This window comes from Stegastes partitus, unplaced genomic scaffold (assembly GCF_000690725.1).
Source record: "Stegastes partitus isolate 25-593 unplaced genomic scaffold, Stegastes_partitus-1.0.2 Scaffold235, whole genome shotgun sequence".
Classification (NCBI taxonomy): domain Eukaryota; kingdom Metazoa; phylum Chordata; class Actinopteri; family Pomacentridae; genus Stegastes; species Stegastes partitus.
The window spans coordinates 387,599-405,440 of record NW_007577966.1 but is presented as its reverse complement, the minus strand read 5'-3'; the positions used below and the strand labels follow the sequence as shown (position 1 = coordinate 405,440).

General features: G+C 40.5%; 1 protein-coding gene across 1 annotated transcript; it reads left to right on the top strand.

The window, feature by feature from the left end:
• Positions 1-2,430: 2,430 nt before the first annotated feature.
• fbxo28 (F-box protein 28) lies at positions 2,431-17,841 on the top strand. The gene is made up of 5 exons (XM_008281514.1): positions 2,431-2,624; positions 4,038-4,147; positions 9,164-9,302; positions 10,799-10,994; positions 15,498-17,841. Exons 1-5 carry the CDS (start codon positions 2,436-2,438, stop codon positions 15,998-16,000), a joined length of 1,137 nt encoding a protein of 378 aa, XP_008279736.1. The 5' UTR covers positions 2,431-2,435; the 3' UTR covers positions 16,001-17,841.
• The last annotated feature ends 1 nt before the right edge of the window (position 17,842 follows it).

Below are 17,842 nucleotides of genomic sequence, written 5' to 3'. Positions count from 1 at the left end.
ACAATAGTGGCCTCGAGCTCAGCCCGTGCCACTAATAATACCTATATAGACACCTAGCAATTCTCTCCCTCCCTCTGTAATCCTGCTATTTGCCAGGTTATAAAGATGCTTTATAAAAGAGCTACAAAACCTAGTTAAGAACGTTCAGGTGACATGTATGCCACTTGTGACACCGATGTGTCTAACTCAGGAGTGTCCAATCCTTGTCCTCTAGGGCCACAATCCTGCATGTTTCAGATGTTTCCCTCTTCTAACACACCTGATTCAAATGATCAGGATCGTTATCAGGCTTCTGCAGAGCTTGATGATGAGATGATCACACCCTGAACAGGTCGCCAGTCCACTGCAGGGCCACAGCCAGAGACAGATAACTAAGCACACTCACATTCACGCCTATGGACAATTTAGAATCACCAATTAACCTCAACATGTCTTCGGAATGTGTGGGAGGAAGCCGGAGAACCCGGAGAGAACCCACGCTGCATGGGGAGAACATGTCAACTCCACGCAGAAAGATCCCGGGTGTTCTCACTGGTACACGAACCGCCGACCTTCTTGCTACAAGGCAACGGTGCTTACCACCGAGACACCTTGCAGCCCCATTTACATGCACTTCCACCTATTTAACTTAGAGAGTAGCTATACGATTAAAACGCTGGTTACTGTGGATTAAGCATGATAAAAATGAATCCATCTTCAAACATCTCCAAGCTTGAAAGCTTTCACAATAGCCATCAAATCAATATTATTCACGTCGGCAGTAATGACAGGAATATTTGTGGTCAGCCAAATTTATTATTTCCTGATAGTTGTTGAAAACACCACCATATAATTAGGTGGACTCATCCTTCCCTGATTTAGGGTATTTAAAACACCAGTGGCATCATGGCTGCCTTTTGTTTCTGCTTGATGGTTAGCACATGGGCTCCTCTGTGATTCTGAGGTAGGTGCTGTAGTCAGGATTGTTTCAAGGTCTGAGTAACTAAGACACCATTATACCAAGGTATGTCTTGTTTTGGCCAGTTAACAAGACTGTGATACGTAAAGGTAATCTGTGTTGGCCTCTGTTTTGTATTTTAGGGCCAACAATTTTATTTTTATTTTTATTTTTTAGGGGGGGGGGACAATTATCCCTATATTTGTGTTGGAGTAGGACCTTTCGTGGAGCTGGTTGCCAGCTGCTGGTGGAGGTTGACCACTCTACTGTGTTTTTTCCTTCACAGGCTGTAGTGGTAAAAGCACTGGGGCAATGTACCCTTCACTGGTGTGTAATGGTTGCATATTGCTGTAAGCTCATGAGTGGTTGGTGGTTTGTGGTACTCCTAGAACACTTAAGTAACTCTCCACCTCCCCCCTGCTGGTTTCTGTCCACTTTCCTCCCCCTGAGCTAATTTTATAGTTCTGGAAGTATTTTTTTTTTTTTTTTTTTAGAGTTTAACTGTTAAATAGAATGAAATTAATGCTGTAAATATGTTGGTGTATTTTCATCTGTTCAACTTATTCTGTTTTTAGGCTACTCTCTCTGCAGGCACTTCCAGACATTCAGCATTCAACCAATTATTCAATAAATTATCCAATAAATATAGTTTCTTCTGATTTGAACCATGTCTCTGTCTTCTCTGTTTATGAACTTCTGTGACCTGTGTATGACTAAGGTGGTACTTCAGATTTAACATTCCTGGGGTCAGGCCCTAGGTGGTTGTCAGGTTTACTAGAACCTGGTATATCGCCACCCGAGCTCCCTCCTTCTCTCCCCTACACTTCATATCTCATATCTATATTCTAACTGCAAGAATAGACCAAGACAACAAATTACAAATTGAATTGAAGAAAAGTCCATCAGTGATTTATTATAGTACCATTGTGAGCATGAGCAGTCCCATGTTGTTGCCAGGTAGCAGTGCGAGTGTTAGCAGTGACCGTAACACACTTCTTTGCACATTTGGGTGCTGTTGAGATACCCATTGACCACCTTTGTCTTCTCTATCTGCATTTTCTGGTTGATGAGGCAGACAGAAATGGGTGAATGGTCAGATAGCATACACAAACATCTGGATCAGGAAGCCAAAAATTTAGCTGAACTGCACCAATACTGTCAGGAGCAGTGGTAAAAAAATAAAATACAACCAGAAGCTTGTGAACAGCTACCAAAAGTGCCTAGTTGAGGTGAAAATGGCCAAGTGACTTAAGCAAATATTAGCATTGTTGTTTGTATATTTTTATTTACAGAAGACTATAAAAGAACCAAAATTAATGATTGGGGGTTTTTTTTGGAAAAAGACGCATGTGTTTCAATGATTCCAGGAGTCGAAAGGGACTCACCACTGCTGTTACATACATGCTGTTTACACGTGTGTTTGTGCCTGAGTTCAGTCCCTTAAAGTGGTAAATCGCCCACTGGGATGTCACTTCCGCCTCCTCCTTAGCAAAGCAAGATGGCGACCGTCGTAGAAAGAGTTGATGGATGTGTTGGGTCGTTGGACTCGGACGCGGTGTCACTCAGACAGTCCACCCCTCCACCGGACCAGCCGCACCAGAACAACCCTCTGCTGGGACTGCCCATCGTGGCTATTGAGACGATTCTCAATTTTCTGTCTTATGATGAAATCAGCCTTCTGCGGTCGGTAAGGAGAACAAAAACAAGCCAGCTAGAGGGGAGCAACGCTAATGCTAGCTACATGCAGTGCTGATTTTTGGTTACTAGTTCTGTAAAAAAAAAAATAGTGGAAGTAATCGTGGGTTGTATTTAAAGCCTGTGTTTGTGCAGCCATCTAATTTTGGCCGTGGCCCACGATTCTCCGTGTGTCGTTCCCTCATTGGCAGGACGTAGTGGCCAAGGAGAGTGAAATCCATGACAGTAAGATGACTGAAGTGTGTTGCGTGTGACTGGGACAGGTCGACGGAGTGCTGCTCTCCTCAGCACTCCTGCACTTCGCACATTGCTGGATAGAGCTGGCTTTAAACCCTTCTATGGTCTGCTCTAGCACGAACTTTCCGTCTCAGTGCAATTCTTTCGAAGGCCCATCTCGTCATTCTGATAGATGCATAATTTTAAAGATTTGATAATTCAATTCAGTTGTATTTATGTAGCGCCCATTTACAACATCTTAAAGCACTTCACACAGTATGATAAAGACCGTACAAATGTAATTTATCGTATCCTACAGGCTATTGCGGATTGTGTTGCACAGGCTCTTACTTTAAACAGGTGTCTGCAATGCAAAATTCTCAGCCTCAGTTTCTACCTTTTTATAAAACCCTTGTTTTTGTGTAGACAGAGGAGCTAACAGTTCCCTGAAAACTGACATATAATGTCCCCTGCTAATTACACATGCACCCCAGTGCACATTAACTTCAATGTTTATGTTTTAGCCAAACCCTTTTAGTTCATGCTGCAAATTCTTTGTATGTCTTGATGTGGGAAACAAAACCCCAATAAAATCAATAAGTTCAGTCTTAGAAGATGGTAAGTATTAAATGATTGGGCTCAAACAAGAAATCCCTTTTACTGACTCAGCCTTGTGACTTAAAAAAAGACAAAAAACTCTTGCCCTTGCTTCCGGTCTCTTTGGGCCTAACATCTGGTGCCCTGTAAGCTTGTGGGTTTGCATGACTTTAGTATTGATTTAACTCAGTAATGAGAGAAGGTAAAGGGACTGTGGCTGGCAAAAAAAATCTTCCTGCTTTTAAAGACGTGTATGCAATCCTAGAGTTCCTCTAGTGTACTCTAAACTACAACTTCAGCCATTGCTTTACAAATAGTCTGACTTAATTTATTATTATTATTATTTTTGGTTTGTTTTTTACAACCTCCAAGTATTATCATAAATCTTGAGTTCCTAAAACTATGGCACTACAGACTGTAGTCACTGTCCTTTATCCAAACAACTATGGTAAGAAGCCAAGATTTGTTGTTTTTGGAAAAAATGCTAAGATATCAGCTACTCCCAGAAGAAGTCCTCGGTCACTGGACGCAAAAGTACTGCGCTGTTCTGTTTGTTTTCATACTCACAGCCTCTCTGATCTGACTTCTCCAGGTGTGCAAGCGCATGGATATGATCTGCCAACGAGTCCTGAATCAGGGCTTCCTGAAGGTGGAGCGTTACCACAGCCTGTGCCAGAGACAGGTCAAAGCCCAGCTGCCCAGGTCAGTATCTCACTGGCACAAACTTTGCAGGCAGAGGATGTTAATTACTGTTGAGCTTTTTCTTTACTGTGAAATAACCTGGACTTTGTAACATCACCTGTGTTTCTGACGGGACCTTTAAAAGACTGGTTTAGGGTTTAGTCTTTTTCTATCAGAGTATTTTAAGCCCTGGAGGTTGGTGTTGGTATTACAGAAAGTCAGCCATAAGGCAAAAAAAATGGGTAGATACACCAGTAAGCTTAATGTTGTGTAGGTCCCCCTTGTGTTGCCAAAACAACTATAACCCACTGGACTCCACAGACCTTTCTAGGTGTCCTGTGGTAACAGGCACTAAGACATTTGGAGCAGAGGGCTGTACTACAAAGCGAGATTAGTGGATTAACAGGTACGTTGAGCTTAAAGCCAGAGTTTTCAGTGTCACAAAGTGGACTCTCTTTTAACCTACTCGATCTCCATGGTAACTGATGCTGTGGAGCTAACCTGGTCCGGAGCAGGTTATGTTCAGAGTTTCAGATTTAAATCTGCTGGAAAGACCATCTCCCTTTAAACAAATCATTTCCCTACAGATTCTCAGCTGAGGGAATGTGTTTTATCTGCAAACATGCTGAGTTGTACGTTACTAATATCACTGAATGAAGTCATGTAGTTACAGTATCACACACTGTATGTATTGCGTTGCCGTGTGAACCAGACATGTATTCAGCTGGTGATGCAGAATTCACATAAATATGTTTTTATGTTTGGTCCGTTTACTCTGCTGAGACTGCAGGTGATTAAACACAGGTTTAAAAACAGATTATTCTCCTGGTATTTGTTAGAGAGAATAATAAATCAGTAACTTTAACTTAATTTTACTTTGATTTGGCCAAAAATTAAAGTGATTTCCTGTATTATGGGACAGTGTTAGGCCTTAATGCACTTCAATACAAGATCATGTTTTATATTCAGTTGAACAGCTTTAATGTGCAGCTGTCAGTTATCAGTAATCAGCTGCATTGATCTTTAAAATAAATATATCAACACGTTGAACAGTTTTCTACCAGCATTTCTGTCTTGCACCATTTGCAGTTGCTGCGCTTTTTACCGATATACATTTTTTATATCCTCATTGTTGTCCATTAAAACAACATGTTGATTGAAGAAACTGCACACGATTGATTCATTTTGTGCAGAACAAGAGTCACGTGACGCGTTAAACGCCTCCTTTTATGTGAACAGAGTCTGAAGCAGAAAGTCTGACTTAACAAAGAAAGCTGATCACCACCTTCCTGATACCTGTGATCTCTGACTGGGGCTTTAGTTTTTGTCGAACAGACTTACACAAGAAAGCCTGGCTATGTCAAGCTTGCTTCATAGTACAGCATTCTGATCCATTAAATCGTTGAGGTTGCTGTGCATTTTGCTCAGGACATCCCTTGATCACATTGAGGTCTATGGTTTTTTTGAGGCCAAGTCAACACCTTCAACTCTTTATGGTTCTCAAACTATTCTGGAATCATTTTTGCACTGTGCCAGTACACTTTGTCCTGCTGAATAAGGCCAAGGCCATTAGTGAATACTGTTGCCATCAAGGAGTGGTTGTGTCCTGCAGAAGTGTTTAGGTAAGTGGTATCAGAGTATTACAAAACCAATGTATAGCCAATCTCGGCTCAAACAACCTTTCAGAGTGCACAGTGGCAGGACAAGCTCTGTCCTTACACTGAGGGGAATTTTCATCTCATTACTGAGCAACAAAAAGATGACAGGTTACTTAAAGCTTTTTAAACCAAATTTACTGTATATTTTGCCTGTAGAGTGTTGCTGCACACCCTCAACATGATGCTTTAATACTATTTCATACATATATTACTACATATTGCCATTGTAATTGCTTATTATCTGAATTTTGAAACACCTGTGACAAATCCTTCAGTTAATCCAAAATAGAGGAATTGGCAAGAGTTTTCATATTTCACCTTTTCACCTATGTAAGTCTCTCCACGCAGGCTTTCTGTAAAATCGAAAATATATTTTAAAATCCTTCTCTTCAAAAACCAGACTCGTGAAGACCCAGCTCCATTGTGTCTAAAAGGCCTCATATTACCATATTATCCCAGCAAAACTCTGTACTGTCTGAGTGCAGCCTCACTTGTTATTGCTTCACCCAAAAATGGAGCTTCAACAACTTAACATACTGAAAGAAGCCAAGACCATTGTCTGGAATATTTCTAGGTATAGACATTTTATTCAAATAAACTTACTTTTTTTTTTTTTTTTTAGAAAATCATGTATACAGATGATGTTTCAAATCAAATTAAGTCTGGTCACCTCGCCTCCTCACTGACTTCACAGGACATCACAAAAAACTTACAATTAATTCCTTGTTACTTACTCAAATCTTACATTACAATCGAATGATTCATATTGAAGAGTCTCCTTAATGTCATGGCCAGAATAACCACTAGAGGGAGGGAGGAGACCATAAATGGAATTGAAGCTTATTTTTAAGAACACTGTTCGTGTTTTATCAAAAACTGGCCACATGCTATTAAGTGTCAAAATCATATCTATAGCAAAAAATGTGAAAATCCCAAATGTGCATATTAATTATTCGCAGGAGGTTGCATAGAAACCTTTGACAGTGCAAACTATTATGAGAAAGTGAGATTTGCATATTTATCCATATTCTGAGAAACAGTCAAAAAGTGTGTGTGATAGATGTCAGCAGAAGCAGCTTCATATAAGGAACATGGGGATATTGAATACTTGGCTGTGTAATGTATGGTTATCAAACTGGTAAACAAATCCTGCTTGCGTCATAGCATGCTCTCAAGATATTTTTTTCGGTGTAAAAAACTCTTTGTTGACATGATGTCCATTGTAATTATTTATAGGTTTGACACCAAACTTGTCACTGAGAGCAAAAACATAGTCTAGTTCAAAGAAGTAGGTTTGCAAATAGAAAATATTAGCAGAAATAGGTTTGGACAATATCAGCAGATGCAGTTCTATCTAAGGAATATGAGGATAGAAAAGATGTAATCGTTTGAAGTACAGAGCTGTTCAGCAAAGATTGTTTGCTTATGTTATATCGTTTGCTTGTGGGTGACCTTGATCTTTTTTTTTTTTTTTACCTACAGTGAGTTTTTGCAAGACGTTACTTCCAATATTTCACCTTTGCATGGCTAGCCATTTACTGCCCACTAGGGCTGCCACGGCTAGTCCATGATGTTGACATTGGAAATACGTATTGAGCAAAATATATTTAAACACTGCATGCTTTTATAATTTTAGTTGATTGTAACAAATGTTTTTCTTCAGTAATACTCTGCAGAGTGAGCCAGCTGTTTTTGGTTCCAGTCACTGGTCAGCTGCAGGCAGCACTAGAGTTTTAGACAATGGTGGTGGCGCAACAGAGTCCAATGTAAAAGTTTGCTGTGTAGTTCTTTATTGTTAATTCAGAAGTTATTAAAAATGGTCAGACAAAAGAGGGTTTTGAGGAAATGATATTGCATGCCCAGTATGACAGAACAAGATCAAGGATGTGAATAAAACTTAAAAAAAAAAAAAAAAAAGAATAAGAGTGGGTTTATTTACATATGGAGAGAAGCTACTTTGGTAATAAAATAAGTGCAGTGTTGAGGCTGTCATTGTTAACCACTACATGAATGTCAAAGTCACCCAATCTGTTCTAAGCACTAGATCAGGAGTCTTGAGTGCAGATAAAAATGTTGACAACAAATAGAACTGGTCTTTGTGTTTAACAGCTTGGATGTAAGAAGCTAAGAGTAAAGCTTTCAAGTGAGTTATAATCAAGTTGAGATTAGGGCAGCATAATATCCTTCAGTGGAAGGTCGCTGCCAGTCCTCTTTCTTTGGCAGGTATAGTATTGCATATGGACCCCCTTTGAAAATGGACCCCTGGGTACTAAACAACTTTCCTGCTAAGTCTTGATGTGTTTCCCCGAAAATGATTCTTTTGTCAGGTGACACTTGGGAGATCCCAAAGGAGAGATGTGACAAATTGTGCCATCACCTTAGTTGACATAGCAGCTATTTTTATTTTTTTTTCTGAAAATTGTTTTCTAAATTCTTCTTAAAACGCTAGAGGAAAGTATGTCATTACAAAGTTCCCCATATAGTACATTTTAGTTTTTATACATGATTGTAGTATAGTACAGGCCAGTACTATAGTTTTATTACTTTCTTCAAAGTCAGAAGTTTACATGCATTTCCTTAGTATTTGTTAGCATTGCCTTTAAACTGTATGACTTGGGTCAAACGTTTTGGGTTTCCTTCCACAAGCTTCTCACAATAGTTTAATAAATTCTGGCCCATTCCTCCTGACAGAACTGATGGAACTGAGTCAGGTTTGTTGGCTGCCTTGCTCCACACACCTTTTCAGCTCTGCCCACTAATGTTCTACAGGATTGAGATCAGGGCTTTGTGATGGCCACTCCAAAACATTGACTTTGTTGTCCTGAAGCCTCTTTGTAGCTAATCTGGTGGTATGCTTAAGGTCATTGTCCATTTGAAGACCCTTTTGTGCCCAAGCTTTAACATCTTGGCTGATGTCTTGAGATGTTGCTTCAATATTTCCACATAATGTTCTTTTCTCATGATGCCATCTATTTAGTGAAGTGTACCAGTCCTTCCTGCAGCAAAACACCCCCACAATATGATGCTGTCATAAAAAATTCTCTAAAAAAAAATCTCTCATTTTTCTGGCATTTAGCAAATAGAAACAATTTTGGTAATCCTAACTGATCTAAAACAGGAAAAGTTTAGTTTGATTTAATGTCAGAGAGTGAGGGAAAAAAAATGTTATGTGTCTTTTCATACAGTGTATGTAAACTTCTGGTTTCAACTGTGTATATATACACACATATTAAACACACTCATGTACGCACAGCAACATATTTCCTGAATTCACACTTAGCCAGCTGTCAGTGAAGTTGTGATTTAGTTCTACATTTTTATACATTAAACTTTATTGGAAGTTCTCTTCACCAGTGTGTTTCTTATTTTTTGTGACCAGGCGAGAGTCAGAGCGGAGAAACCATTCACTGGCCCGTCATGCTGACATCCTGGCTGCTGTGGAGACACGCCTTTCACTGCTCAACATGACCTTCATGAAATATGTCGACTCCAACCTCTGCTGCTTCATCCCTGGAAAGGTTAGCTCAGCTGCCTCTGGCACACATAGTAGCAGTCGCAATATTTTTACAGGCAGAAGACCAGTAGAAATACCTCATTAAAATGCTTGTTTTGAGCACTACAGCAAGCACACATTGATCACGGTTTTGCTTTTTGCCATTACACTGCCTAATTAGTTACATAGTTTCTTTATTCTTCAAGTTCTGGATACTACAGGATACTGTATCATGTTTCGAAACCAGTCAGTATCTGGTGTGACCGCCATTTGCCTCACGCAGTGCAACACATCTCCTTCACATAGAGCTGATCAGGTTGTTGATTGTGGCCTGTGGAATGTTGGTCCACTCTTCTTCAGTGGCTGTGTGAAGTTGCTGGATATTGGCAGGAACTGGAACACACCGTCATATATGCCGATCCAGAGTATCTTAAACATGCTCAATGGGTGATATGTCCGGTGAGTACGCTGGCCATGCAAGAACTGGGATGTTTTCAGCTTCCAGGAATTGTGTACAGATCCTTGCAACATGTGGCCGTGCATTATCATGCTGCAACATGAGGTGATGAACATGTGGATGAATGCCACAGCACTGGGCCTCACAATCTCATCATGGTATCTCTGTGCATTCAAAATGTCATCAATAAACTGCAACTGTGTTCGTTGTCCATTACATACGCCTGCCCATACCATAACCCCACCGCCACCATGGACCACTCGATTCACAGTGTCCAGAGGTCCTGGGCTGGTTTGTTTATATGTGGTTTGTGGTTGTGAGGCAGGTTAGATGTACTTCCAAATTCTCTGAAACGCCTTTGGAGATGGCTTATGGTAAAGAAATTAACATTGAATTCACGGGCAACAGTTCTGGTGGACATTCCTGCAGTTAGCACGCCAATTGCACACTGCCTCAAAACTTGCGACTTCTGTGGCATTATGCTGTGATAAAATTGCACATTTCCAGTGGCCTTTTATTGTGGTCAGCCTAAGGCACACCTGTGCAATAATCCTGCTGTCTAATCAGCGTTTTGATATGCCACGCCTGTGAGGTGGATGGAGTGTCTCAGCAAAGGAGAAGTGCTCACTGACACAGATTTAAACAAATTTGTGAACAATATTTGAGAGAAATAGGCCTTTTGTGTACATAGAACAAGTCTCAGACCTTTGAGTTCAGCTCATGAAAAATGGGAGCAAAAACAAGTGTTGCATTTATATTTTTTTTCAGTGTACTTTTCCTTACAATGCTCAGTCAGCATTCTAACACTTTGACAGCAACTTCTTTGATCTACACATTGTTTCCCTGTGGTTTGTGCTGATCCTGTGTTCATTTTGTGTTCTGCATGTACTGATGTAAATGTGTGGTGTTTTGATTGCCAAATATGTGTTTTATTTTAGAAAAGTCAGATCTACGTTTCCTTAGAAGTTAGATAAGCCTGTTTCCGTCTGGCTTCAGTCATTTTTTTTGTGTCTTGGGTTGTTTTTCTTTCTTGTTTGTGATCATGTTCTGATGTGTCTTATCAGGTGATAGATGAGATTTACCGTGTGCTACGCTACGTGAACTCCACCCGAGCCCCCCAGCGAGCTCATGAGGTTCTGCAGGAGTTGAGGGATATCTCCTCTATGGCCATGGAGTACTTTGATGAGAAGATTGTCCCTATTCTAAAGAAGAAGCTGCCGGGGGCTGACCTGTCCGGCCGCCTTATTGGCTCTGCACCAGGTACTGAACGGGTTTCTCCTGACTCATGAGGTCACTCATAAAGTCACCTGCAATTGCTGATTTAGCCCTGGTAGCTTATTTTCAGTTTTGATGCAGTTATTGTTATCAAAGTATTTCTTCCTTTCTGACTAATACAAAATATATGAAATAATTTAAAAGTTTTATAACACAGTTTGGTTTCATTGATTTGACTCCAGGTTTGTGTCAGCTTTGTTATCTTTTGTTGATGTCTGCTGATGATCCTCATGTGGTCCAGGAGCTTTAGAAGATATCCTGTTTAGCTCCACTGTTTGGGATGTTTTTTACTGATGGCAGGAATGTTGCCTTTTTATTGTAGAATTTTGTACCTGCACAGCATTGGAGGAATGCTGTATACCAATTTGCACCCTATAATATAACAATATAGAACCAGCACAAATGCAGTTGGATTCTATCCCTTCAGAGTTTCAACCCTGATAAAGGAACATCTGCAAAGTGTTTTCCCCCCTGGGGGGCCTTGGCAGCAGAAAGGTTGAGAACACCTGACTTGGTCCATGTATGTACAGACAGGCAACAAATTAAAAGGAAAACCTGAATAAATTTGTAGAGAAACACAACAAATACAGGTGCTTTCACACAGGCGCAATGCATGGTGCAATTAAAAAATTAGCATCCAGTCATGCTCTCTGGCATGTATAAAAATGCTTACCAGGAACGGTTGATTCTGATTTTTCGTTGGAAGGGTCACTGAAAATCAATATAAAGTTGTTCTGAGTGATTGCCTTTTTCTGATGATGAGACATTTCTATGGGAGTGCTCTTACAGAATGACAACGCCTTTATCCATAGGGCACGTGGGGTCGCTAAATGATCGGATGAGTATGAAAGCGTGAGCTAGGGGTTTGCAGTATACCAATATTGACAACAATAATGATATTTTGAAAAAGATATTTAACAATGAATTTTAAGAATGAAATATTGATAACATGGTAATATGATACTAAGTAATGTGGTCCACTTCGCTACATGCATATTTTGATTGTAGTTCAATTACAAGCATTGTTTGTTTTTGTTTTATCCAAATGTTTACAGTTTTTGTTAGGCCTGGGTGTTACAACTGCAGCAATATGTACTGGCGATAGACTCTTCATTAATAGCAATAGGAAAACTGTTTTTTATAGAATATTCGATAGTTTCATTTCCACACACATATGCAAGCCACCGTGAAAGCACAAACCAAAAACACAAAGCTCCGGTTACATGGACAAAGCCCGAGTGTGCTCCCTCGATACCCCTTGATTATGGAACCACTTGATGAACTTCAACTCAGGGTGCATGCGGACAGCAGTGAGGGTCCCATCCGGTGATGTGTGGTCCTGGCCAGTCACCTGGAACCTTAATCTACTCCACTTTAGACTTTGTTGTGATCCTTTTTTCAGCTATATAATCTAGCTTGTTTTCATGAATCGTTTTGGCCACAGTAATTGTGAAGTGAAAATCCAATATGATAACCCTTAATCTGAGTCACATGGTGTGGCTTTCAAAGTCACCAGATCTAAATCCACTTGATCACACATGGGAGATTTTGAAATGACGTGTCAGACACCCCCAAAGCCCTAAATAAGGGAATATCTTTAAGAACATATTGTTCCTTCCCTCTAGTAGAGTTTCAGAGACTTCAAGAATTAATGCCAAGGTGCTTTGTAGCTGTTTTTTAAGGTGACCTGATACCCTAAATGTTCTGCACCTTTAAGGCCAACTCATGGTATCTGCATGTATTGATACTGCAAGCAATGTGTTGGCCACGAGTAGACACGTAGAATTCTGCCCCATATCGAACACTGAAAAACATAGAAGCCTCCTGTGTATGATTCTGAAAGACTGGTTGTGATATTTTTTTTTACAGGATCTTTGCAGCAAAGCTTTGCAGCTCGTTAGTGATTATTTCTGAGGTGTGCCAAGCACTGTGGAATAGTCTGCAGCCAGTGTTTGTTGCATTGTAATCAAAACACAGTGGACTTGGGACCCGGATAGCTCGGCGGGTGGGGCGGGTGACCCATGTATAGGGGCTTTAATCCCTGACGCAGCAGCCGCAGTTCGAATCCAGCCAGCGGCTCATTTGCTGCGTGTCATTCCCCCACTCTCCTCTCCACGTTTCTCTGTCTATCTTCACTGTCACTATCATTAAAGGCGGAAAAGCCCAAAAAATATCCCAAAAAAAAAAAAAAGCACAGTGGACTGACAGCACAGGATTTCTGGAGAATTTAGAACTTCCCTGTGTTTGGGTGCCATCAACGAAAAGCCTTTTGTAAATCAAAGCACCGCTTAAGTCCGACAGCAACAACTTCAATTACTTCCCTTTTAAAGATACATTCTAAAGGTGGGAATAATGGTGACTCTCCTCACACAACCTCTCTGTCTGCAGAGGTATCAACCCTTATGGTATGAGGAAGATCACAAAATTCACGTTTTTACTGTGACCCTTATTCTCTGTATCGGTATTCGTACCTTTTGGCCCATGTGTGCAGACCAGGGCTTTGAAAGCAGAGGACAGACATGCCTGTGGTTCTATTCATACTATAGTAAGTAAGCATCAGTCAGCTATGTGGACTTACTGAACACAGAAAAGCACAGGGATATAGCGGTGAGCTATACATTAGGCTGTAGCACCCAGTTAATGTCACTATTTCTGCGTTGTGTCGGACATAGCACAGCATGTCTTTAGAAATTAGGACTTCCTACTGTGTTTGGGCTCTCTGAAACCCAACAAATCGAAAGTTTTCTTTGGATTTCATTTGAGAAAGCACTTGGCGTCAGAATACATAAGAGAACAATGAACATTTTGGAGAATCGGTTAGGCCAGTGGCTGTGAGACGTTTAGCTCCAGATACAGACATACCGGCATAGAGAACTACAACTACGGGACAGAGAAGACACTGAATTAGTGATGTGTAATGTGGTCTATAAATCTATGAAAGAAAGAGAGAGAGGAGAGGAGAGGAGAGGAGAGAAGCCCAGTGCATCATGGGAATCCCCCTGCAGTCTAAAGCGATAGCAGCATAACTAAGGGACAGTTCAGGTGATCCTGAGCAGCTCTAACTACAAGCTTTATCAAAGAGGAACATTTTAAGCCTAACCCTAAAGTAGAGAGGGGGTCTGCCTCCAGAACCCAAACCCAAATCCAGAACTCCACAACAGAGGAGCTGATAACTGAAGGCTCTCCCTCACATTCTACTTCTAGAAACTCTGGAATCACCAATAGACCTGCAGTCTGAGAGCGAAGGACTCTGTTGTCAGGTGTAGTTGTGTGGACGTGGAAAGCATGAATTCGCCTTCATTTGACCTCCCAGAGGGCAAAAATTGGTGATACTGAAGTTGGACATGACAAGTTTTGTGTAGCTGGACCAGAGATGTTCACAAGTCTTTTTTTGCAAGTCCAAGTCAAGTCTCAAGTCTCTAAAAAATAAATCTCTCATGTCTCTTTATGTTTTAATGAGCTTTCTACCATCTGCTGCTATTCGGTCTACTAAGAATACTGCACAGCTATATCTAAGAAATCAAAGCTTCTACTGTATTATTATCCCTTCTTTATCTATTAGTATTAAGTATCAGGACCGATTAGTTGTTTGTTATATGATCACTTTAAACAGGGTACTGCAATGCAAGATGAAGAAAACACACAATGAATGACTTCCTTGAAAGGAAACTGTGTTCTTCCAACATGAACATACAGTTACGATATATCTTGACCCCTATTGTGCAGGCTCAGTCGGACCATAACAAGAACAAACATATAGAAAATGTCACACCTCTCCCAGTCAGAGGCATTGTAGGCTAATTAACATCCTTCTATTTAGTGCAAAACATCACACTTTAGCTAAATGCAAACAACTTGTGAACAAAACACTCAAAAGTACTTTAAACACTTGCATATGTTACTTCTGTGCCATTTGCAATTTTAAAAAATTTGTTCATAAAAAAAGCAAAACTGTTGCTGCAACGTTATCTGAAAAACACTGTAAGTCTATAAACTGGTGATCTCAAAACATGACCAGTTTTGTTCCAACAGGCACCTTTCTTTGCATGACAAAAATGATTCCTTGCATAAAAGTAAAACTCAAAAAGGAATATCATTGGACTTATTGGCTGTCTGGACTTTTTTACTAATGACACAGTAACTTTTTGTGGAAACAATCAACGGTGTTGTTTTGCTGAGAACAAAATATTTAACACTAATAAACCTACAATAAGATCAGAAAAAAAGAAAGGAAAGGAAAAAAGAAAACATAATGATTGTTCACGAGTCCCAAGACATGAGTCCAAGTCGAGTCTGAAGTCTTTTGAGTAGGAGTCCAAGTCAAGTCTGAAGTCTTTCTGTGTGCGACTTAAGTGCGACTCGAGTCCGAGTCACAAACTCGAGTCCCCGTCTCTGAGCTGGACATAGCCAATAATGGTTTGACTGATAATATTTGATGATTAGCAGTGAAATTCTGAAGACCTTGAAACCTTTGTCCTATTCTCTCAGTTGCAGGTCCATCTACCTCCTTGACCACCATGTCCCTGTTGGCTAAAAATACTCCTTCACGCTCTGAGATGACCAAGGTGCAGCAGCAGGTTAAGGTGAACGGGGCATCGATGACGGTACTGCGGAGAGAGATGCAGGAAATTCGTGTCAAGCAATTGGAGCAGCAGAAGCAGCTGCAAGACCAGGAACAGAAGTTGCTGGAACAGACCCAGGTGATTGGTGAGCAAAATGCCCGCCTTGCTGAGCTAGAACACAAGCTCCGCGAACTGATGGACAGTAGTGCTGCAGCTATGGGAGGACCCAGACCCACCACAGCTGTCCCCTCCACATCCAGCACTTCTGCTGTGTCTTCCACTGTTTCCAGCACATCTGCTACTGTGTTGGCAACTGGCAACTTGGCTGCGCCCACAGAGCCAGAGGGTGTGGGAGGCTCATCGCTCAAACGCACCAGAAAGAGCTCAGACCTTCCACGACAATCCAAACGGCTGCGCAGCAAGAAATGAAAGACTCTGTGTCGTTTAGTTTAAGTTTTCTTTTTGATTTTAGGGTCCGACTGATCACACCTTATGCCCAATGCCCTACGCCAACCCTCACCCCACCAACACGCATCACATGTACTGCCATGCACACCGTGATACCAACACCTCTTGTGGCATTGGTTTAGACAGTAGTGTTAAATGACTCGCAGCTGAAACACTGAGCACAGCATGTCATCCAGGACTTAGCAGCGTAACATTAACAGGGTCAACATGTGATTGCCACTTATTGCTAAAGGACTGTTAAAGCCAGGTGTTACTCTGTATTTGTCTTTTTGTCAACAAATTCCAAGAAAGCACTCAATCAGTGCCTAACAACTGAAATGACAAACCTTTGCTATATCTCACAAATATATAGTTTAATTTTTAAAGCAGCTGAACATTGCAATTTCTATCAAGCAGTTATTTTATTAATTGAGGACTATTTTCAGTAGACGATTATTCTACATTTGGTGCTGTAATGAGTATTTCTGGCATCAGAACAGCGCATGTGGAAATGAGTTCAACTCAGTTTGTGGTAACGTAAGAACATGTCACGCAATGCAACAGTGTCACTCTGTTGTTTGTTTAACAGCTTTCGCACAATAATGGAGCTCTGTGTCAGAGAGGAATAGGATATATTAGACTTTAGCCAAAACACTTTTTTGTGAAATGAGTTCATTGTTGGCTTTGCTCTGCACATGGGATTTGTTGACAAGAATTTAATCTTTACAAGCCATTGTAGTAACTTAACTAAATCAGAATATAGGGAGGTGGTCGGCCATTTGCAAGAAGAGTATTTATTGAAAGTTACATTAAAATGACTACAGCTTTTTAGTGAGAATGCTGGGAGACTTCTGTGTGCAAAAAAATGAAATTCAGATGGTCAGGACTTTAGTTAAAAGAAGTCACATTATACATGTTATTAATACAGTTACTGTTTCTGAAATAAAATCTGCAAAAATATTTTAGAAGCATATTAAAAGAAACGAAAAGATATCACAGTAAACATACAAAGTATGACAGTCCTTGAACAACAAGTTAAAATCCTAATTGTTGGATGTTGTTGGTAATCACAGATGTCACACTGGGTTTTCACCTGGGTCCAAATTCACAAGTATTCATTTTATTCACACTAGCTTCTTCATAAGTTTGCCTAAGTGCAATATAAATCATCTAGTCCCCAAAAGGTTGCTCAGTTGAATTCAATATTAATTCTTTAATCCTCATAAAAAGGAAGGATGGGGTCTAAAGGAAGAAATAGGGCAGTGTTCGGATAGCATTTGTCCTTGCATCAGCTTTTGGCTCTTGCCCTCTCTGTGTGGCAGAGGGTGAAACATGGAGGTAGGTGTTTGTCAGGGGGGTTTCTTTTCCACTGTGCCTCAGCAGCTACTGACAGATCATAGGCTTTGATCCTTCGAAATGCAGCAATGTCAACAGAACCCACTGGCCATGCTGTTTGAGAAATAATCACATCTTTAGCAGTTTTCCAGCAAGAATGGACCATTATTGGATCAGGTGTGCCTGAATGCACCTGATGTACATGCTTTGCTTTTATGGAGACATTACTGTATGTGCTGTGCTAAGGAGGACAAAGAAAGTATACAAATGTCCTTGATAGAAAAACGGTGTTTGGCATCTGTTTTTTGAGGGACTTTTTAAATAATTCACATATTCAGCCCATTCACTACTAACAATACACAGCTAAATATTTTTTGCAAAGTTCGTTAAGTGTTAATTTTTTTTTTATTATTGTTGTCTCAACTTTCTGGACATCCAATGATTTCCATTCATTTCACTCACACATAACTTGCCTTGATTTTTAAGGTG